At 44.3% G+C, this 22,742-nt stretch overlaps 1 protein-coding gene across 1 annotated transcript in view; it reads left to right on the top strand.

The window, feature by feature from the left end:
• LCT (lactase) overlaps positions 1 to 22,742 on the top strand; it is a gene marked incomplete at its 5' end in the record, with an annotated part of 52,509 nt that overhangs the window by 17,099 nt on the left and 12,668 nt on the right. The window contains 5 exons of the mRNA XM_079923455.1: positions 1,491 to 2,217; positions 12,937 to 13,582; positions 15,838 to 17,388; positions 18,035 to 18,303; positions 21,058 to 21,348. Coding sequence (XP_079779581.1) covers positions 1,491 to 2,217; positions 12,937 to 13,582; positions 15,838 to 17,388; positions 18,035 to 18,303; positions 21,058 to 21,348 — 3,484 coding nt within the window. The remainder of the gene's footprint in view (positions 1 to 1,490; positions 2,218 to 12,936; positions 13,583 to 15,837; positions 17,389 to 18,034; positions 18,304 to 21,057; positions 21,349 to 22,742) is intronic.

The raw sequence follows: 22,742 nt of genomic DNA, 5'->3' as shown, positions 1-22,742 counted from the left end.
GTTTTGGGTAATCCACAACTATAGGCTATCATTTCCCCTCACCAGTTTTCTACCAAATGCGGATGAGTTGATGCTTAATAAAATAGGAGGAGCTTAAGTTTGGAAGGTCCAGGCTCCACTCCACGGGAGGGAGGTCTTTCTGCAGTGTCTCCGTCACTTCTACCGGTTCTGTGCTCTGGGCCAACCTTGTATAAGTGTCAGCCCCTCGATGGCCCAAGGACAGGGAGATGCTCTTGTACTCCACTTCCTCTCTTCATGTGTGTTCTCTTCTCCAGGCCAAACACACCCACCTCCACCAATCCTTCCTCAAGGTTGCCCTCTGCTGGTGTAACTGCTGCATGTTATCACGCACTGCTTTCCAGCCTGCAGGACAGGACTCAGAGAAAACAATAAAGAAAGAAGGGACGGAGGGAAGGAGGAAGGAAGGAGAGAGAAGGAAAACAGATTAGAAGTAAATAGAATATATCAGACTTCATTGTGTTTGAGAATAGCATTTTTATGTTATGCTTTATTTCAGCTATGTTTATTTCTGATGTTTATTTCAGATACATTTATTTCTGAAATAAAACATAACATGCACATAAATGTCTACACATCTACACACATACATAGTGATATGTGGTTAAAAGCACAGATTCTGTGCTGTACCATTTGCAAGCTGTGTAATCTAGGAGGAGTTCTCATTTTTTAAAAAAAACAAGATGTAAGTTTATTGATATAAATAAAGCCTGAAGATGGACAGTCTAGAGTGGGTAAAAATCATAAGGAATCCAGGCTCCTATCTTGTTGCTTTGTTATTCTTAACAAAACTTCTACCTCATGGTGCAGGATGGATGCTTGAGCTCCTGCCATTATGACCATAATCCAGGCAGCATGAAGAAGAAAGGAGGTGATAGTCAGGGTTGACATTTGAGTGGTACACATCAGTAGAGATGTACCAGTCATTCAATTATTGAAATATTTCTGTACCAGCTGGTAAGTAGCTGCTGGCCCCCTGATGCCCAAAGTTACTCATTTCTTTAAGTCTCAGTTTCCTCCTCTGTAGGAAGAAGATAAATAATGTAGTACTTATCTTGTACACTTATTTTGAAAATTAAATGAGATAATGTACATACATTTTTATCATAGTGGTCACCATAGAATCAAAAGTCTCAGTAAATTGAAGTCATTATTATTAGCTATGTTTTATAAATATACATTATAAGAAGAAAAACTTTCATCAGAATTGAAGACTGTATTCAAGGGTGATCTAATATAGCAAACAGTAGCATTGGTACAGTATTTTCACTCATGCAGGAGCAATGATAACTCACCTAAGAAGAGACAATAATAGTAATTTTCCCATCTACTTGCTGCCCATGACTTTGGGTCGGTGTTTCTGGAATCTTTACTGATTAAACACATTGTCACTGTTCATCGGTCTGGGGGCATTTGTAACTTACAGAGTCATTACTTATACTATGTCCCTTTATGTTACTTCACTCCTACAGCTGGTCTTGTTCTCTGACTGACAACCTGACCCTCCAGACTCTCCTGCAGCTGGACCCGGAGACAGTAGTAGACTCCTCTCTGCCCCACTCAGCCTATCAGAGAGTCTGGGAAATGTTTGCCAACCAGTCCAGGGCAGAAAGGGATGCTTTCCTGCAGGATGTTTTTCCTGAGGGTTTCCTCTGGGGCGTCTCCACAGGGGCTTTTAATGTGGAAGGAGGCTGGGCCGAGGACGGAAGAGGGGCGAGCATCTGGGACAGAGTCGGGCACCAGAACACCGGCAAGGGCCAAGCAACGCCAGAGGTGGCCAGTGACAGTTACCACAAGGTGGGCACTGACGTCGCCCTGCTTCGTGGCCTCCGGGCCCAGGTCTACAAGTTCTCCATCTCCTGGTCCCGCATCTTCCCCACCGGGCAGGGGCAGAGCCCCAACCTCCGGGGCGTCGCCTACTACAACATGCTGATCGACAGGCTGCTGGACTCGCATATTGAGCCCATGGCCACGCTGTCCCACTGGGACCTGCCTCAGGCCCTGCAGGATCGCGGCGGGTGGCAGAATGAGAGCATGGTGGATATCTTCCTGGATTATGCGGCCTTCTGCTTCTCCACATTTGGGGACCGTGTGAAGCTGTGGGTGACCTTCCACGAGCCGTGGGTGATGAGCTACGCGGGCTACGGCACCGGCCAACACGCACCAGGCATCTCCGACCCAGGGGTGGCCTCTTTTAAGGTACTTCCCATCCTTGCAATGCCTACTTGTTGGAAGAGAAAGGACATTGGGTTGGAAAAATGTTTATTTTACCTTCCCATCAGCAAGTCTTTCCTTTCTTTTTCCTTTAAAGGAAATCAGAGGGAGGGAGGGAAGAAACCATAAATTCTTAATCACCTTATTTGTCCAAACACTATTCTGGCACTTTAAAAATTGTTGCCACCTCCTCAGAACGGCTCTGATGGATGAGGGAATCGGGGCTTAGGAGAAGCAATTGGTCGTGATGACATTGCTAGTGGGTTAGCAGTGTGAAGCCAACATTTGAGCCCAAGTCCCTTGACTCCAAAGCAAGTTTTCCATGTCAGCCAGGACTCTTAATTGCAAGTGACAGAAAACCCAACCCAAACTGACTTAAACAAGGAGGGAATTTCTGAGTTCTGGAAACTGAAGAGTCTTAGTTTTAGCTGATCAGAGTGGAGCTTGATTAGACCACAGATGATGTTACCAGGACTCGATTTTTCTTCTTCTCTTGCTCCCTTCACTGGCTTTATTCTTGGGCTGGCTGGTAGCCAGATGGCCACAATCCTTCTCTCATATTTCAAGATCAGCAGAAAACAGAAAAGACAGCTTGCCTCTGTTCTGGCGTTCCCAGGAAAGTTCTCCCCGTGCTCATGGTCTCTGCATGGGTTGCGTGCCCATCCCTGAACCAGTCACTGGGTCTAGGCTAGGGGACTGTGTGGCATTGATTGGTTTTGACCCAGGTCCCAGCTCTACCCCTCAACACACTGGCTGAGAGACAGGGAAGTGGTGGTGGGGGAGGGTGGTCTTTCCAGAGGGCAATCGGTATCATTTCAACAAGAAGGTGATGTGTATCCTTGAGACAAAATTTAAAATGGCTTAACATGAGTCCCATCCATCATTTCCCTTTTTCTTCAAAAGCTCCCAGGAAACCTACCAGCTTCCCTGGCTGCATTCTTCAGGACAATTAGTCTAGCTTTCCCCCAGCACCTTTTGGGTTCTCTTCTCTTCTGAAAGAGGAGCATTCACTGGGCCCCAGGCTAGATGTTAAGTGCCATCAAGACACTTAACTGTCCATTAGAAAATTAGAGAACAATTCAAAATACCCACAACGACAGTGAGCTGGAATACTGTGAATAAATGACTCAGTGAAATGCCAAAATATAACACTTAAGTCAAGGCTTCCATTCTGCTCTTGTTCAGCAAGTGACTGTACCCACGGAGACAGAGAACACTTCTGAAAGGGGAAAGCTTGAACCTTTCTGTTTGTCTCTTTGTTGTAAAACTCATCCCAGCCTTTACACCTTAGGCTTCTTATCCCTACAGCCGTGGCTCCTGAGACTTTTCTACAGAGACTTTTATGAGAAAGTCCACCTCATTTTTTTTTTTTTTTTTTTTTTTTTTGTGGCTGCGTTGAGTCTTCGTTGCTGCGTGCGGGCTTTCTCTACTTGCAGCGAGTGGGGGCTACTCCTCGTTGTGGTGCGTGAGCTTCTCATTGCGGTGGCTTCTCTTTTTGCGGAGCACGAGCTCTAGGCGCGCGGGCTTCAGTAGTTGTGGCACGCAGGCTCAGTAGTTGTGGCTCGCGGGCTCTAGAGCACAGGCTCAGTAGTTGTGACACACGGGCTTTGTTGCTCCGCGGCATGAGGGATCTTCCCGGGCCAGGGCACTAACCCGTGTCCCCTGCATTGGCAGGCGGATTCTTAACCACTGCACCACCAGGGAAGCCCCACCTCACTTTTCTCTTTCAATTCTTCCTTTTATTTATAAAACATTATGACACCATTAAGGAAAAACTTCCAAGAAAAGATCTTTTTCATAGTTCTACTAGTATTTCCTTCCAGTCATGGCTTCCTTACATTCATAGTGTAGTCACAGTGTGCACTCAGCTTAGTGCCCTTGTTTTCTTTTTGTTGTTGTTGTTTTTATTGAAGTATAGTTGATTTACAACGTTGTGTCAATCTCTGCTGTACAGCAAAGTGACTCAGTTATATACATACAGACTTTTTTTTTTAGGTATTTAGTCTTTATTCTGAATCTGATAGACAACAGTTATTTTTTTAATTTTTAAATTTCATTTAATTTATTTTTTTATACAGCAGGTTCTTATTAGTCATCAATTTTATACACATCAGTGTATACATGTCAATCCCAATCTCCCAATTCATCACACCACCACCACCACCCCCACTGCTTTCCCCCCTTGGTGTCTATACGTTTGTTCTCTACCTCTGTTTCTCATTTTCTGCCCTGCAAACCGGTTCATCTGTACCATTTTTCTAGGTTCCACATATATGCATTAATATACGATATTTGTTTTTCCCTTTCTGACTTCACTCTGTGTGACTGTCTCTAGATCCATCCACATCTCAACAAATGACCCAATTTCATTCATTTTTATGAAAAGGAATTGTATTCCATTGTATATATATATACCACATATTCTTTATCCATTCATCTGTCGATGGACATTTAGGTTGCTTCCATGACCTGGCTATTGTAAATAGTGCTGCAATGAACATTGGGGTACATGTGTCTTTTTGAATTATAGTTTTCTCTGGGTATTTGCCCAGTAGTGGGATTGCGGGATCATATGGTATTTCTATTTTTAGTTTTTGTGTGTGTGTGTGTGGTACCCGGGCCTCTCAGTGTTGTGGCCTCTCCCGTTGCAGGATGCAAGCTCAGTGGCCATGGCTCACGGGCCCAGCCGCTCCGCGGCATGTGGGATCTTCCCGGACTGGGGCATGAACCCGTGTCCCCTGCATCGGCAGGCGGACTCTCAACCACTGTGCCACCAGGGAAGCCCTATTTTTAGTTTTTATAAGGAACCTCCATACTGTCCTCCATAGTGGCTGTATCAATTTACATTCCCACCAACAGTGCAAGAGGATTCCCTTATCTCCACACCCTCTCCAGCATTTGTTGTCTGTAGACTTTCTGATGATGCCTATTCTAACTGGTGTGAGGTGATACCTCATTGTAGTTTTGATTTGCATTTCTCTAATAATTAGTGATGTTGAGCAGCTTTTCATGTGCTTCTTGGCCATCTGTATGTCTTCTTTGGAGAAATGTCTATTTAGGTCTTCTGCCCATTTTTGGATTGGGTTGTTTGTATTTTTAATATTGAGCTGCATGAGCTGTTTATATATTTTGGAGAGTAATCCTTTGTCCGTTCATTCGTTTGCAAATATTTTCTCCCATTCTGAGGGTTGTCTTTTGGTCTTGTTTATGGTTTCCTTTGCTGTGCAAAAGCTTAGAAGTTTCATTAGGTCCCATTTGTTTATTTTTGTTTTTATTAACATTACTCTAGGGGGTGGATCAAAAAAGACCTTCCTGTGATTTATGTCAAAGAGTGTTCTTCCTATGTTTTCCTCTAAGAGTTTTATAGTGTCTGGTCTTACATTTATGTCTCTAATCCATTTTGAGTTTATTTTTGTGTATGGTGTTAGGGAGTGTTCTAATTGCAGTCTTTTACATATAGCTGTCCAGTTTTCCCAGCACCACTTATTGAAGAGACTGTCTTTTCTCCATTGTATATCCTTGCCTACTTTGTCAGAGATTAGTTGACTATAGGTGCGTGGGTTTATCTCTGGGCTTTCTGTCTTGTTCCATGGATCTATATTTCTGTTTTTGTGCCAGTACCATATTGTCTTGATTACTGTAGCTTTGTAGTATAGTCTGAAGTCAGGGAGTCTGATTCCTCCAGCTCCGTTTTTTTCTCTCAAGACTGCTTTGGCTATTTGGGGTCTTTTGTGTCTCCATACAAATTTTAAGATTTTTTGTTCTAGTTCTGTAAAAAATGCAATTGGTAATTTGATAGGGATTGCACTGAATCTGTAGATTGCTTTGGGTAGTATAGTCATTTTCACAATATTGATTCTTCTAATCCAGGAACATGATATATCTCCCCATCTGTTGGTATCATCTTTAATTTCTTTTATCAGTGTCTTATAATTTTCTGCATACAGGTCTTTTGTCCCCCTAGGTAGGTTTATTCCTTGGTATTTTATTCTTTTTGTTGCAGTGGCAAATGGGAGTGTTTCCTTAATTTCTCTTTCAGATTTTTCATCATTAGTGTATAGGAATGCAAGAGACTTCTGTGCATTAATTTTGTATCCTGCAACTTTACAGAATTCATTGATCAACTCTAGTAGTTTTCTGGTGGCATCTTTAGGATTCCCTATGTATAGTATCATGTCATCTGCAAACAGTGACAGTTTTACTTCTTCTTTTCCAATTTGTATCCCTTTTATTTTTCTTCTTCTCTGATTGCCGTGGCCAGGACTTCCAAAACTATGTTGAATAATAGTGCTGAGAGTGGACATCCTTGTCTTGTTCCTGATCTTAGAGGAAATGCTTTCAGTTTTCCACCATTGAGAATAATGTTTGCTGTGGGTTTGTCATATATGGCCTTTATTATGTTGAGGTAGTTTCCCTCTATGCCCACTTTCTGGAGAGTTTTTATCATAAATGGGTGTTGAATTTTGTCAAAAGCTCTTTCAGCATCTATTGAGATGATCATATGGTTTTTACTTTCAATTTGATAATATGGTGTATCACATTGATTGGTTTGCATATATTGAAGAATCCTTGCATTCCTAGGGTAAACTCCACTTGATTATGGTGTATGATCCTTTTAATGTGTTGTTGGATTCTGTTTGCTAGTATTTTGTTGAGGATTTTTTCATCTATATTCATCAGTGATATTGGTCTGTAATTTTCTTTTTTTGTAGTATCTTTGTCTGGTTTTGGTATCAGGGTGATGGTGGCCTCATAGAATGAGTTTGGGAGTGTTCCTTCCTCTGCAGTTTTTTGGAAGAGTTTGAGAAGGATGGGTGTTAGCTCTTCTCTGTTTGATAGAATTCACCTGTGAAGGCATCTGGTCCTGGACTTTTTTTTTTTTTTTTTTTTTTGGCGGTACGCAGGCCTCTCACTGTTGTAGCCTCTCCTGTTGTGGAGCACAGGCTTCGGACGTGCAGGCTCAGCAGCCATGGCTCACGGGCCCAGCCACTCCACGGCATGTGGGATCTTCCCGGACCAGGGCATGAACCCGCATTCCCTGCATCGGCAGGCGGACTCTCAAGCACTGCGCCACCAGGGAAGCCCGGTTGGAAGATTTTTAATCACGGTTTGAATTTCATTACTTGTGATTGGTCTGTTCATATTTTATATTTCTTCCTGGTTCAGTCTTGGAAGGTTATAGTTTTCTAAGAATTTGTCCATTTCTTCCAGGTTGTCCCTTTTATTGGCATAGAGTTCCTTGTAGTAGTCTCTTAGGATGCTTTGTATTTCTGTGGTGTCTGTTGTAACTTCTCCCTTTTTATTTCTAATTTTATTGATTTGAGTCCTCTCCCTCTTTTTCTTTTTTTTTTCTTTTTTTTTTTTTTTGCGGTACGCGGGCCTCTCACTGTTGTGGCCTCTCCCGCTGCGGAGCCCAGGCTCCGGGCACACAGGCTCAGCGGCCATGGCTCACGGGCCCAGCCACTCCTTGGCATGTGGGATCCTCCCGGACTGGGGCACGAACCTGTGTCCCTGCATCGGCAGGTGGACTCTCAACCACCACGCCACGAGGGAAGGCCTCTCTCTTTTTCTTGATGAGTCTGGCAAATGGTTTATCAATTTTGTTTATCTTCTCAAAGAACCAACTTTTAGTTTTATTGATCTTTGCTATTGTTTTCTTTGTTTCTATTTCATTTATTTCTGCTCTGATCTTTATGATTTCTTTCCTTCTGCTAACTTTGGGTTTTGTTTGTTCTTCTTTCTCTGGTTCCTTTAGGTGTAAGTTTAGATTGTTTATTTGAGATTTTTTTTGTTTCTTGAGGTAGGCTTGTATAGCTATAAACTTCCCTCTTAGAAGTGCTTTTGCTACATCCCATAGGTTTTGGATCATCGTGTTTTCATTGTCATTTGTCTCTAGGTATTATTTGATCTCCTCTTTGATTTCTTTAGTGATCTCTTGGTTATTTAGTAATGTATTGTTTAGCCTCCATGTGTTTGTGTTTTTTATGTTTTTTTCCCTGTAATTCATTTTTAATCTCATAGCATTGTGGTCAGAAAAGATGCTTGATATGATTTCAGTTTTCTTAAATTTACTGAGGCTTGATTTGTGACCCAGGATCCTGGAGAATGTTCCATGCGCACTTGAGAAGAAAGTGTAATCTGCTGTTTTTGGATGGAATGTCCTATAAATATCAATTAAATCTATCTGGTCTATTGTGTCATTTAAAGCTTCTGTTTCCTTATTTTCATTTTGGATGATCTGTCCATTGGTGTAAGTGAGGTGTTAAAGTCCCCCACTATTATTGTGTTACTGTCGATTTCCTCTTTTATAGCTGTTAGCAGTTGCCTTATGTATTGAGGTGCTCCTATGTTGGGTGCATATATATTTATAATTCTTATTGTTATATCTTCTTCTTGGATTCATCCCTTGATCATTGTGTAGTGTCCTTCCTTGTCTCTTGTAACATTCTTTATTTTAAAGTCTATTTTATCTGGTATGAGTATTGCTACTCCAGCTTTCTATTGATTTCCATTTGCACGGAATAACTTTTTCCATCCCCTCACTTTCAGTCTGTATGTGTCCCTAGGTCTGAAGTGGGTCTCTTGTAGACAGCATATGTATGGGTCTTGTTTTTGTATCCATTCAGCAAGGCTGTTTCTTTTGGTTGGAGCATTTAATCCATTCACATTTAAGGTAATTATCGATATGTATGTTCCTATGACCATTTTCTTAATTGTTTTGGGTTTGTTTATGTAGGTCCTTTTCTTCTCTTGTGCTTTCCACTTAGAGAAGTTCCTTTAGCATTTGTTGTAGAGCTGGTTTGGTGGTGCTGAATTCTCTTAGCTTTTGCTTGTCTGTAAAGCTTTTGATTTCTTCATCGAATCTGAATGAGATCCTTGCCGGGTAGAGTCATCTTGGTTGTAGGTTCTTCCCTTTCATCACTTTAAGTATATCATGCCACTCCCTTCTGGCTTGTAGAGTTTCTGCTGAGAAATCAGCTGTTAATCTTATGGGAGTTCCCTTGTATGTTATTTGTCATTTTTCCCTTGCTGCTTTCAATAATTTTTCTTTGTCTTTAATTTTTGCCAATTTGATTACTATGTGTCTCGGCATGTTTCTCCTTGGGTTTATCCTGTATGGGACTCTCTGCGCTTCCTGGACTTGGGTGACTGTTTCCGTTCCCATGTTAGGGAAGTTTTCGACTATAATCTCTTCAAATATTTTCTCTGATCCTTTCTCTCTCTCTTCTCCTTCTGGGACCCCTATAATGCGAATGTTGTTGTGTTTAATGCTGTCCCAGAGGTCTCTTAGGCTATCTTCATTTCTTTTCATTATTTTTTTCCTTATTCTGTTCCACAGCAGTGAATTCCACCATTCTGTCTTCCAGGTAACTTATCCGTTCTTCTGCCTCAGTTATTCTGCTATTGATTCCTTCTAGTGTAGTTTTCATTTCAGTTATTGTATTGTTCATCTCTGATTGTTTGTTCTTTAATTCTTCTAGGTCTTTGTTAAACATTTCTTGCATCTTCTCGATCTTTGCCTCCATTCTTTTTCTGAGGTCCTGGATCATCTTCACTATCATTATTCTGAATTCTTTTTCTGGAAGGTTGCCTATCTCCACTTCATTTAGTTGTTTTTCTGGGGTTTTATCTTGTTCCTTCATCTGGTACATAGCCCTCTGCCTTTTCATCTTGTCTTTCTGTGAAAGTGGTTTTTGTTCCACAGGCTGCAGGATTGTAGTTCTTCTTGCTTCTGCTGTCTGCCCTCTGGTGGATGAGGCTATCTAAGAGGCCTGTGCAAGTTTCCTGATGGGAGGGACTGGTGGTGGGTAGAGCTGACTGTTGCTCTGGTGGGCAGAGCTCAGTAAAACTGTAATCCGCTTGACTGCTGATGGGTGGGGCTGGGTTCCCTCCCTGTTGGTTGTTTGGCCTGAGGCGACCCAGCACTGGAGCCTACCTGGGCTCTTCGGTGGGGCTAATGGCAGACTCTGGGAGGGCTCACGCCAAGGAGTACTTCCCAGAACTTCTGTTGCCAGTGTCCTTGTCCCCATGGTGAGCCACAGCCCCCCCACCCCCGCCTCTGCAGGAGACCCTCCAACACTAGCAGGTAGGTCTGGTTCAGTCTCCTATGGGGTCACTGCTCCTTCCCCTGGGTCCTGATGTGCACACTACTTTGTGTGTGCCCTCCAAGAGTGGAGTCTCTGTTTCCCCCAGCCCTGTCGAAGTCCTGCAATCAAATCCCACTAGCCTTCAAAGTCTGATTCTCTACGAGTTCCTCCTCCCGTTGCCGGACCCCCAGGTTGGGAAGCCTGATGTGGGGCTCAGAACCTTCACTCCAGTGGGTGGACTTCTGTGGTATAAGTGTTCTACAGTTTGTGAGTCACCCACCCAGCAGTTATGGGATTTGATTTTATTGTGATAGCACTCCTCCTACCATCTCATTGTGGCTTCTCCTTTGTCTTTGCATGTAGGGTATCTTTTTTGGTGAGTTCCAGTGTCTTCCTGTTGATGACTGTCCAGCAGCTAGTTGTGATTCTGGTGTTCTCAAAAGAGGGAGTGAGAGCATGTCCTTCTACTCCGCCATCTTGGTTCAGGCTCCCTAGACATTCTTTTTTAAGTATTCTTTTTTCATTATGATTTATCCCAAGAGATTGGATATAGTTCCCTGTGCTATACAGTAGGACCTTGTTGTTTATCCATTCTAAATGTAATAGTTTGCATCTACCAACCCCAAGCTCCCTGTCCATTCCTCTCCCTCCCCGCCTCCCCCTTGGCAACCGCAAGTCTGATCTCTATGTCTGTGGGTCTGTTTCTGTTTTGTAGATAGGTTCTTTTGAGCCATATTTTAGATTCCACATATAATATCACATGGTATTTGTCTTTCTCTTTCTGACTTATTTCACTTAGTATGATAATCTCTAGTTGCATCCATGCTGCTGCAAATGGCATTATTTTGTTCTTTTTTATGGCTGAGTAGTATTCCATTGTATATATGTACCACATCTTCATTATCCATTCGTCTGTTGATGGGCATTTAGGTTGCTTCCATCTCTTGGCTATTGTGAATAGTGCTGCTGTGAACATAGGGGTGCATGTGTCTTTTTATTTTTTAGAGTAGTTTCAGGTTCACAGCAAAACTGAGTGGAAGACACAGAGACTTCCCATTTACTCCCTGCCCCCACACATGTATAGCGTCCCCCGTTATCGACATCCCCCACCTGCACGGCAGATTTGTTACAATCAAAGACATATACAATGATCTATACACCGACACATTATCATTCTAGTGCCCATTTTTTACTTGAAATGTCATTAAACCTTTTCCATGTCATTACATGATCACAGTGATTGTTTCTGATGGTTGCCTAGTATTCCACTGAGCACCCTGCCCCAACACCAGCAAGCTTAGAAGGGAAGCCTTCCTGCCTTTTGGAAAGGAGCACACTTTGCTGTTGGAGATTAGGACCCACCCAGTTAAGAACTAACATTTGGGACATTAGAAGCAGTCAGGAGCTTCTCTTCCTAGAGCACGTTTTGGGTGTAAAATTCTTCAAACATAGGTGTCATCATCTTCACATGATAAAAAGGAAAAGAAAAAGGTGCTAAGCGGTAGCAAACCTCCTCCTGCACTCCAAGTTTCTGCTCTGTGCTGTATGTACACAGTTGCATTGAATCCTCCTGGATGGATCCATAATTACCCACTTCCTGCAGACAAGGAAGCTGAAGTCGAGGGAGAAGATGGTTTGAGTTTACTGAGCATGTTAGTGATAGAGTCAATATTCAGATGTAGGCTTGTTATACTCCAGATACCCCACCTTTGCCGTTTCTCCTGGTGCTCCACCAAGGAAAGATGTTGACATTTGTAAGACCATGAGTTAAGTCTACAGCAGATCCTGGTTGTGGTTTCTCTTCCTAGACTTCATTAAGTAGAAAGGAGAACAGGAAGGCTAGAAATAATTTCCCCCTCTTTTGTGTGTTAACTAAAGTGATTGCCCCTGCCAATTAGTTGTGGACTAGTCAATAAGTCCTTACTGGGACTTCCCTGGTGGCGCAGTGGTTAAGAGTCCGCCTGCCAATGCAGGGGACACGGGTTCGAGCCCTGGTCCGGGAAGATCCCACATGCCGTGGAGCAACTAAGCCCGCGTGCCACAACTACTGAAGCCCGCATGCCTAGAACCCGTACTCTGAAACAAGAGAAGCCACCGCAATGAGAAGCCCACACACCGCAACAAAGAGTAGCTCCCGCTCAACACAACTAGAGAAAATCCACACACAGTAATGAAGACCCAATGCAACCAAAAATTTAAAAAAAAAAAAAAAAAAAAAAGCACTTACTGAGGACAGAGGCAGAGGAACTGGGTGATGATCCAGGCCTGGGGTCAGACTGCCTGTGCTCTCCCCTTCTCTGGATCCTGTGTTCCTCACCTGTATCATAGTAATAGTATTTGTACTTGCCACATAAGTGAGGATCACACAAGATAAGCCATTGACACCTGTTATTGTTAATGTGGTTGTGGTGCTGTCGCTATCGACCTGGTGATGGTGGTATTGACTTGTTGACACAGTTGTGGATGTTGCTGACATTGCTGCTGTTGACTTTATTAACTTGCTACCGTTACTGACTTTGGTGTCAACTTGCTGACATTGTTGTTGTTGACTTGTTATTGGCTTGTGGGTGCTGTTGTTGTCACTAAGACCTGTATTTCCTTCTTTCTTCCTCACAAGGTGGCTCATGTGGTCCTCAAGGCTCATGCCAGGGCTTGGCACCACTACAACAGCCAACATCGCCCACAGCAGCAGGGGCGGGTAGGCATTGTACTGAACTCAGACTGGGCAGAGCCCCTGTCCCCAGGGAGGCCTGAGGACCGGAGAGCCTCTGAACGCTTCCTGCACTTCATGCTGGGCTGGTTTGCACACCCCATCTTTGTGGATGGAGACTACCCGGCTGCCCTGAGAGCCCAGATCCAACAGACAAACAAACAGTGCCCCAGTCCTGTGGCCCAGCTCCCTAAGTTCACCGAGGCAGAGAAGCAGCTCCTGAAGGGCTCCGCTGACTTTCTGGGTCTGTCCCATTACACTTCCCGCCTCATCAGCAAGGCCCAAGGAGATACCTGCGTCCCCAGCTATGATACCATTGGAGGCTTCTCCCAACACGTGGACCCTGCGTGGCCCCAGACCGAATCCCCTTGGATTCGTGTGGTACCCTGGGGTATAAGGAGGCTGTTGCAGTTTGTATCCTTGGAATACACAAGAGGCAAAGTTCCAATCTACCTGGCTGGGAATGGCATGCCCATAGGGGAAAGTGAAGATCTCATCAATGATTCCTTGAGAATTGACTACTTCAATCAATATATCAACGAGGTGCTCAAGGGTAAGAATGTGGATATGCTGGTGATTGGAACGTGGGTGGTACTTCATCAAGTCTTCAGAGTTTTGTTTTGAGGGACAAAGACAGTCTCCCAAGAAAATGAAGCCAAAAAGTAGTATTTGTAGTAATAGTGTGAGTCCTTCATATCAGCCTCCTAACTCTCTCCCTCAAAGGCCTCAAGCCTTTTCTTTTATATTGCTAGTGCCTACAGCGCTCCCTTCTACACTCTGCCTATCTGAGTCCTATCTGTCCATCAAGCCTCATCATCTTTTAACACATTTAGTTAACAAATATTTATTGAGTGCCCATTACATGCCAGACATTGTGCAAGACAGTAGGGGTATCATATTGAACCAACACCTTCTTTTCCCAGAGGGGACTCAGAGTCTACAGAGGGACACAGACAGAAAAGTGCAATATATGGTGATGATGGCATTACAGGGTGGCATGAGGACACTCAGGGTGGGACTCCAGCCCATTAAATCTTCCCCCATCGCTCCAGCCTGGCCTGATCTTCATTTCCTTTAACGGGGTATGAAATCTACATTCCACATCATTCACTTTGGTCCACTTAACCTATATCTACAGTCTCATTTTTACCTTATATGTCTTTTTATTTCAAGTAAAAAGGAGCGGCAAATAGGTTTCATCTCAGTACGTCAGTCCTAATCAACTGATAGTGGCTAGCTGTCTGCCTAGAGGGCTGTGTTGAGAAGATTTCGAGGCCTTGTCTAGAATCAAAGAGAAAGAGTTAAAAAGGGACCCCTGCCCTGGGCACTGCAGTAAGGAATGGAGACCTACATCCCACTGTTTGTGAGGTCAGACTTCACCTGTACTCTCCTCAGTATCAAGGAATCCCTTTAAGACATTATCTCAAGTGATCCTTGAAACGGCCTTGTTCAGTAAATGGGGGCAGATATTATCTTCATGGGACAACTGTTAAAACCTATGCTCTGAGAGATTAAATGATATGCCCAGACATCCAGTGAGTGGAGCCATAGGCCCTTCTGTTTCTGGCTCAGCAATTCCTTCTGCCCACTAACCTATGAGGCTTTTATTCATCTTTATGTTCCCAGAGGCTAGCACAGCGTGGGATAAAGTAGGTGCCTACTAAATTATTTATTGAGTGAATGAGCGACGTTACCTACCTCTTACACAGTCATCCACAGCTATTGCTCTGACTCCTGGTTGACTCACTAGAACATTTTTAATTCTTTCACAGTTCTGGAGGCCAGAAGTCCAAAATCAAGACGTCACTAGGAACACTTTCCATCCAAAGCCTCTGAGGGAGAATCCTTCCTTTCCTCTTCCAGCTTCTGGGGGATCTAGGCCTTCCTTGGCTGTGGCTGCATGACTCCAATCTCTGCCTTCACCTTCACATGGCCTTCTCCCCTATGTCACTTATGATGATGCTTCACTGAATTTAGGACCCACCTTGATTAATCCAGGATGGTCTCGTTTTGAGATCCTTAACTTAGTGAATTATATTTGCAAAACCCCTTTTGCCAAATAAGGTTGTACCAGGGGTCAGCACTTGGATATACCTTTTTGGGGACCACAATTCAAGCCACTGAATCAGAGAATACATTGTTTTAGGCTTTATTTCTCCTTTTAAAAATGGAATGCGTGATTATTTCATGTCAATATTACTAAACATAAAGAAGAAAAAACAAAAGCATATTTTTTAAAGATTAAATGATTTATGTATTCTGTATTAAACCAAGGAGTCCTGACACTAGCAGATGGGGCACTTTTTCTTTATTATTCATTTTAAGGTAGGGACACACCTTTCGATTGAGACTTATGGCCACAGATGTGGCCTGATGTTTTGTGTGGGTCTTACGGATTTTCCTTTTACTTGTTATGAGGAGGAAAAAGGGTTAATATCTTGGGGGTAACCCAAGTCACCTCCCGAACTTTCATGTTAAAAGGAAAACCTTTTAAAAGTAACATCAGCCCTTTGCAACTCTGTCATCATTTCAGACCCCAACCAATCCTTGCTTAACACACACCCTTACTTCTTGCCAGCTCCAATCCTAATTCTCGACAAACAATTTATGTAACCTTGCAGTTTTTGCCTTTATAAGCGTCCCCCATTTTATAGTGGAACACAATTCAAGTGCTTCCTGACTCTGTGTCTCCCGGGCTGCAGTGCTAACAAACCCCAAAATAGACACCTCTATTTTAAAAATAATAAAAATAAAAGGCAACATCAGTAACAGACTTTAAAACAATCCCAATTTTGGTTTTCTCCACAGCTGTCAAGGAGGACTCAGTGGATGTTCAATCTTACATTGCTCGTTCCCTCATCGACGGCTTCGAAGGCCCCTCTGGGTACAGCCAGAGGTTTGGGCTGTACCATGTCAACTTCAACGACAGCAGCAGGCCAAGGACTCCCAGGAAATCTGCCTACTTTTTCACCAGCATGATTGAAAAGAACGGTTTCCTCACCAAGGTAGTAAAAAGACTGCCACCATCCAGTAAAGCAAACGTCCCCCAGCAAATCAGAGCCTTCACGTTTCCATCCGAGGTACCCTCCAAGGCTAAAGTAGTCTGGGAAAAGTTCTCCAACCAACCCAAGTTTGAAAGAGATTTGTTCTACCACGGCACGTTCCGGGATGACTTCCTGTGGGGCGTGTCCTCGTCAGCCTATCAGATTGAAGGAGCTTGGGATGCTGACGGCAAAGGCCCCAGCATCTGGGATAATTTTACCCACACACCAGGGAGCAACGTGAAAAACAGTGCTACTGGAGACATAGCCTGTGACAGCTATAACCATCTGGATGCTGATCTGAACATGCTTCGAGCTTTGAAGGTGAAGGCCTATCGCTTCTCCATCTCCTGGTCTCGGATTTTCCCGACTGGAAGAAACACTTCTGTCAACATACGTGGTGTTGATTATTACAACAGGCTGATTGATGGCTTGGTGGCAAGCAGCATCTCTCCCATGGTGACACTGTTCCACTGGGACCTGCCCCAGGCCCTCCAGGATATTGGAGGCTGGGAGAATCCTTCCTTGATTGAGTTGTTTAACAGCTATGCAGACTTTTGTTTCCAGACCTTTGGTGACAGAGTCAAGTTCTGGATGACTTTTAACGACCCCACATCCCAGGCATGGTTGGGGTATGGCTCAGGGAAATTTCCCCCAAATGTGAACGACCCAGGCTGGGGACCTTACAGAATTGGCCATGCAATCATCAAAGCTCATGCCAGAGTCTATCACACTTACGATGAGAAGTACAGGCAAGAGCAGAAGGGGGTCATCTCTTTGAGCCTCGGTGCACACTGGGCAGAGCCCCAGTCGCCGGGGGTCCCCAGGGATGTGGAGGCAGCTGACCGAATGCTGCAGTTCTCACTGGGCTGGTTCGCCCACCCCATCTTCCGAAACGGAGACTATCCCGATGCCATGAAGTGGAAAGTGGGGAACAGGAGTGAACTACAGCACTTAGCCACCTCCCGCCTGCCCAGCTTCACTGAGGAAGAGAAGAGGTACATCTCAGCTACGGCCGACGTGTTCTGCCTCAACACCTACTCCTCCAGAATCGTGCAGCATGCAACACCCAGGTTAAACCCGCCCTCCTATGAAGATGATAGGGAGCTGACCGAGAGGGAAGACTCTTCCTGGCCCTCCACGGCAGTGAACAGAGCTGCATCCTGGGGGATGCGAAGACTGCTCAACTGGATCAAGGAAGAGTATGGGGACGTCCCCATTTACATCACTGAAAACGGAGCAGGGCTGACAGATCCGAAAGTGGAAGATACCAATAGGATATTTTACCACAAAACCTATATCAATGAAGCTTTGAAAGGTACGTGAGTGTTCATGTCCCCCTTACAAAATCTCCCAACGTCCACATGTCATGTGCCTGAAATGGTTTGGCAGAGTGGATTACACACCATCAACAGGTCTCCCTTTTATACCCTAATTCCATAATTCTTTCCCGGTCTGGGGTTACATATCCCTTTGGGAATCTGAAAAAAGCAATGGCCATCTCCCCAAATGTACACACAGGGTCCCACAGGAGTATTCTCATGGGTCCATTCATTCATTATTGAGCAACTACTATGTGACAAGTTCTATTCTAAGTGCTGGGGACACAGCAGTGAACAAAATAAACAACTTTCTGCTGACACGGAGCTTATATTCTGGTGGGTTCCATGCACCCTAGAGCAATAAACTCTTCTCTAATTCACATTTCTGTATTTAACTTCTAAAGTAGGCTGAGACTCTTGAATTTCAGACATGTCCCTTTACCCCAACAAAAGAATTTGATTTTGCAAAGATCAGTCATTAATACTTGCTATGGGGGCATCAGTGTTGACAAAAAGAAAGAGACAAGATGATCTATCAGGGCACACATTACTTGTGTGCACAAGTTGGTGGTTTAGGACTACCTGCAGTGAGGAGTCCTCCTGGTGTAAAGCTCTCCTCTACTGTCTGTGGAACGTTCCCAGCCTACAGGCTCGACGGTGTCGACCTTCGAGGATATGCTGCATGGTCCCTGATGGACAGTTTTGAGTGGCTAAATGGCTACACGGTCAAGTTCGGACTGTACCATGTTGATTTCAATAACGTGAACAGGCCTCGCACAGCAAGAGCCTCTGCCAGGTACTACACGGAGGTCATCATCAGTAACGGCATGCCGCTGCCCAAGGAAGACGAGTTTCTCTATGGACAGTTTCCCAAGGGCTTCAGCTGGAGTGTGGCTACCGCTTCATATCAGGTGAGGAGTTCAGGACAATTCACCATCTACAGCAAACCTACTATGTGCCAGGCTCTGGGGTCAGGGCTGGAGAGGGCAGGTGGGAGCAGTGGATTTTTATAGACCTGTGGGAGGGAAGTACGGCTACCTTGCGGGGGGAGTCTGGGAAGCCCTTTTCCCAGACAGCTTGGCTTCTTCACATCCCCAAATTCAGGTGGGCCATCACAGTTACAAGGGCTGTGCTGAGATGGGTGTTAGCAGGCCAGATGGAGCAGGTGGAGCCTGGAAGAAATACTTAGGCAAAGACATGCAAATATGAAGATTCTCAGCTGGATGCCTTTATTTCTCACCTAGTCTCTTCCCAGCAGACAGTTCGATCAAAATGGCTATCACATGGGCCTGGGCGTTTTCTGATGTCCTAATAACATCATACCTCTACTTTATTCATGCTAAATGAAGCTCACTAATACAGAAAATATGAGGATTTACTTTTCCTCAGAAAAAAAAGAAAGATAAAAAACGAAGAGTGACTTGCCCAGGCAGTTAGGGGTGTGACCCTGCCTTACATCTTCTTCCTCCATTTATTTTCTTTGATACAGGAGTAGGGGTTTGTATTCTCAGTGTGGAACCTGGGTGGGGTCAGTGGTCTGAGCTGACTTGACTCTGGGTTGCTCAGCCCTTGGATTTTTTCTAGGTGACCATAGCTGCTGAAAATGTTTCTGAGGAAGGTGAGGGTAGCTACCCCCAGACGACCAGACTACCAAGGTATAATGAAGTCTCAGACCAAATTCTGCCATATCCAGACATATGTTAACTAAGCACACTAATACAGGAACTATTCATGTATCCTATTCCATGGCCTGGAGAAAACCTCAGCTCTTGGTCCTCTTCGGTGCTCTGGTCAACACTGTACATGAAAGGTGCACTTGAGGAAATGCCAAGATTTCAGAGACAGGATCCTGTTGCTCCAGGGAGACAGAATCTTCTGTAGCAGGGTTTCTCCAGCTGGGTCTGATTGACATTTGGGGCTGGATAGTTCTTTGTTGTGGGCCCGTCCTGTGCACATGTAGGATGTTTAGCAGCAAACCTGGCCTTTACCCACTAGATGCCAGTAGACTCCTCCCCCAGCTGTAACAACTAAAAAAATGTCTGCAGACATTGCTAAGTGTCTCCTCAGAGATAAAATAGTCCCTGGGTGAGAACCACTGCCCCACAGGTTTATAGCTGGACTTACTTATTCTAGGGCTAGGGTTAGGGACTTATTCTAGGGCACAGGTTGCAGGCCTGAATCATTTATTACTATGAGAGTTCACAAATGGTGATTTTCTGAGTTCATCATTGCTTTTATATTTATTAGGTGGCATTCAAAAGAAAGGTCAAGGTTTGTCTTTTCTCCTACTTATTTACATTTTACTTATATGTAAATATATATTGATATATATCATCAGTATGGCCTTGTGAAGTCCTATTTTTTTTCCAATGGGTTATACTTTTGCTATTATTATGTATGCAGATGCTTAAATCGTCCACCTTTTGCCTGGTGGATTGTCCTTTAGCTGGATCCTGTGTCCTTTTGACATGGCCCATCATTCTTTGAGCACTCTGTTAATTCTTTCTGGTGCAACAAGATGTTCCAGGCTCATCTTGTATCTTTTCTGCCCCGGCCCTGTAATCAGCCATTTCTCTAATGAGCCCTGGTTCCTTTTATTGGATAAGGGCATTTAGAAACCAAGACCTGGGTGCTAGGTGTGCTCACTGCTACTGGGGTGTCATTACTTCTAGGCCCGCTCAGTGGACAGAGCTAGGAAATGCATGTGTGTGTACACACCACACACACACACACACACACACACACACACACACACACGTGCATATATATCTAGTTCTACATCCACCCAAATCTTTATGTTAAAAAACACAGATACCTCCATTGCAATCCAACTCTACAGGGTTAATGCTGGCCTTCCCACTTTTCATATTTGTATCTCTTTTCTCCAATGATGAGAAATCTAGTTCCTAATATCTTCAACATAGTCACTTATTTTCTTAGTCCCCCTGCATTAACTAGTCTCCCAACCACCAAGCCATCTCCTGCACCCAGATGGGCCACACGGGGTGCACTCCCGCTGACCTAGGGCCTGCCACTCTCAGAGGGGCTGTGCAGGCCAAGCCTGGACATGTCTTCTTGCTGAGAATGCCAGCACTACCTTAGCTGCAGCCAATCACACAGTATCACACTATATACGCTTAAGTGTTTTAAAGTAAATTATGGAAATTACACCTCTCAGACTACCTAAGCCCATAGGTAGGCATTTGCCCAGTGGCTTGTGATCAGTTTATAGGTTAGGTGGGAGGAGGAAAAGGAGGCACAGAAACAGTGATACACATCCTGATTAGAAACTCTGCCTCTACATCTGGCATCATTGGGATTTGTTTGGCTGTGATTGGGGTTGAGGCATGTGGAATTGTTCATTCAAACTTTTAGTGAGCACCCACCATACTCCAGACACTGCTGCATTGACTGCTGGGCCACCAAGATGAAAGACGCAATGCCTAGACCTCAGTCTTGTAGGAAGAAAGCCAGTCAGCAAGCGGATAATTGTGCAGTGCAGCATGACAGTGCTGTGATGTTCAGAAAGTATGTACAGGAAGCTGTAGGAGTTCAGAAATCGGGGGGTGGCAGAGAAGGTGATGCCGACTTATGTCAGGACTCACCCACTGACTGGGAAGGGCTTGACTACATGACTTGCTTAGACCATGTCTTGTCATCTTGAGATCGAAGGTGCGTGGAGAGCAGATGGCAAAGGGCTCAGTATTTGGGACACGTTTTCTCACACACCACTGAGAGTTGGGAATGATGACACTGGAGACGTGGCCTGTGACAGTTATCACAAGATTGCCGAGGATGTGGTCGCCCTGCAGAACCTGGGTGTGACCCACTATCGCTTTTCCATCTCTTGGACTCGCATCCTCCCTGACGGAACTACCAAATACATCAATGAAGCGGGCCTGAACTACTACATGCGGCTCATCGACGCGCTGCAGGCTGCCAGCATCCAGCCCCAGGTGAGATGGGGCCCTGACCTGGCCTTGGCCAAGTCCCCTGGGAGCCAGTTGGGCTGGAGAGAACATTTCTTGTGTGAAAAAAATGCTGTTTTCAAATTTAATTTTTGAATGATCAGTAAAGATTTTCCTTCTGCCGCTGACCTCTAGCCGTGTTTCCCTCATAGGTGACCAAGTTTGCTGGGTTCTCATGTCCTTTTGTGTATGTGACCAGTAGGCATGTGTATATGTGTATGTATATGCCTTTTCCCCTCTTTTTTCCTAATGGTATGATACATACAGTTTGATACTTGCTTTTTAAAAAATTTTTTATTTATTATTTATTTGGTTGTGCCAGGTCTTAGTTGTGGCAGGTGGGCTCCTTAGTTGTGGTATGTGGGCTTCTTAGTTGCAGCTCACAGGCTATTTAGTTGTGGCACGTGTGCTCCTTAGTTGTGGCTGGCGGGCTCTTACAGATATTTCCATATCCATACATAGTTTCCTCATTTGTTGCTTTTTTGCTTTGTTTTAGTTATGTGGTAATCGTTTGTACCTTACTTCTCTAATCACTTCCCTATTAATGGACACTCTTCCCTGTGATGTTTCCACTCTTTTGCCATTATAACCAGCACTACAATGAGTAACCATAGATGCATAATTACACTAGGGTGGAAGTTTATCTGTAGGATATGGTTCTAGGAGCAGAACTGCTGAGGCAAAAGTGCACGTGTTTTTAAGCCATGAGTTATTATGAATAATAATACAGAAGCTCACTTGTGGGCTTCTTTACTGTCACCAAATCTTTTACATTTTACTTGGGAGCATAAGAATACTTCTCCTTTTCCCCTGGGCCATTTATGATAAACAGCTGGAGGGCACTAGTTCTATGATACTGTGTGTTTCCTCTGCTGTATTGATTGGAGATTATGCACTGCAGCCAGAGCATAATCTCCGCATTAACCCCTCCCCCCCACCCCCCACCCCAAAAGCAGAGATTTTTACAAATAAAAGTGCTACCTGGACTTCTCACACTGCTAACACTGCAGGAACAAATCATCCATGCGGCGTTTATTACAGTGTGTGTGACCACTAGCTGTGATGGAGAGGGGATGGCCAGTGGCTGCCCTGCAGGAGCCCAAGATCTGGGGGGAAACGAGCTCCATTACACATAACAATTCACAACATCAGAAAGAACAGAACTCAGGGCTTAATGATTTTGTAGTTCTTATTTTTTTAAATAGATTTAAAAATATTTATTTATTTTTGGCTGTGCCACGTGTCATGCAGGATCTTAGTTTCCCGACCAGGGATCGAACCCAGGGTCTTGGCAGCGAGAGCATGGAGTCCTAACCACTGGACCTCCAGGGAATTCCCTGTAGTTCTTAAGGGCATTGAGACACCGCAGAAAAGAAAAGTGC

The sequence above is a fragment of the Stenella coeruleoalba genome, assembly GCF_951394435.1.
Source record: "Stenella coeruleoalba genome assembly, chromosome: 6".
NCBI classification, from domain to species: domain Eukaryota; kingdom Metazoa; phylum Chordata; class Mammalia; order Artiodactyla; family Delphinidae; genus Stenella; species Stenella coeruleoalba.
Note: the sequence above shows the minus strand (reverse complement) of the source record. Positions and strands in the feature narration are given on the sequence as shown.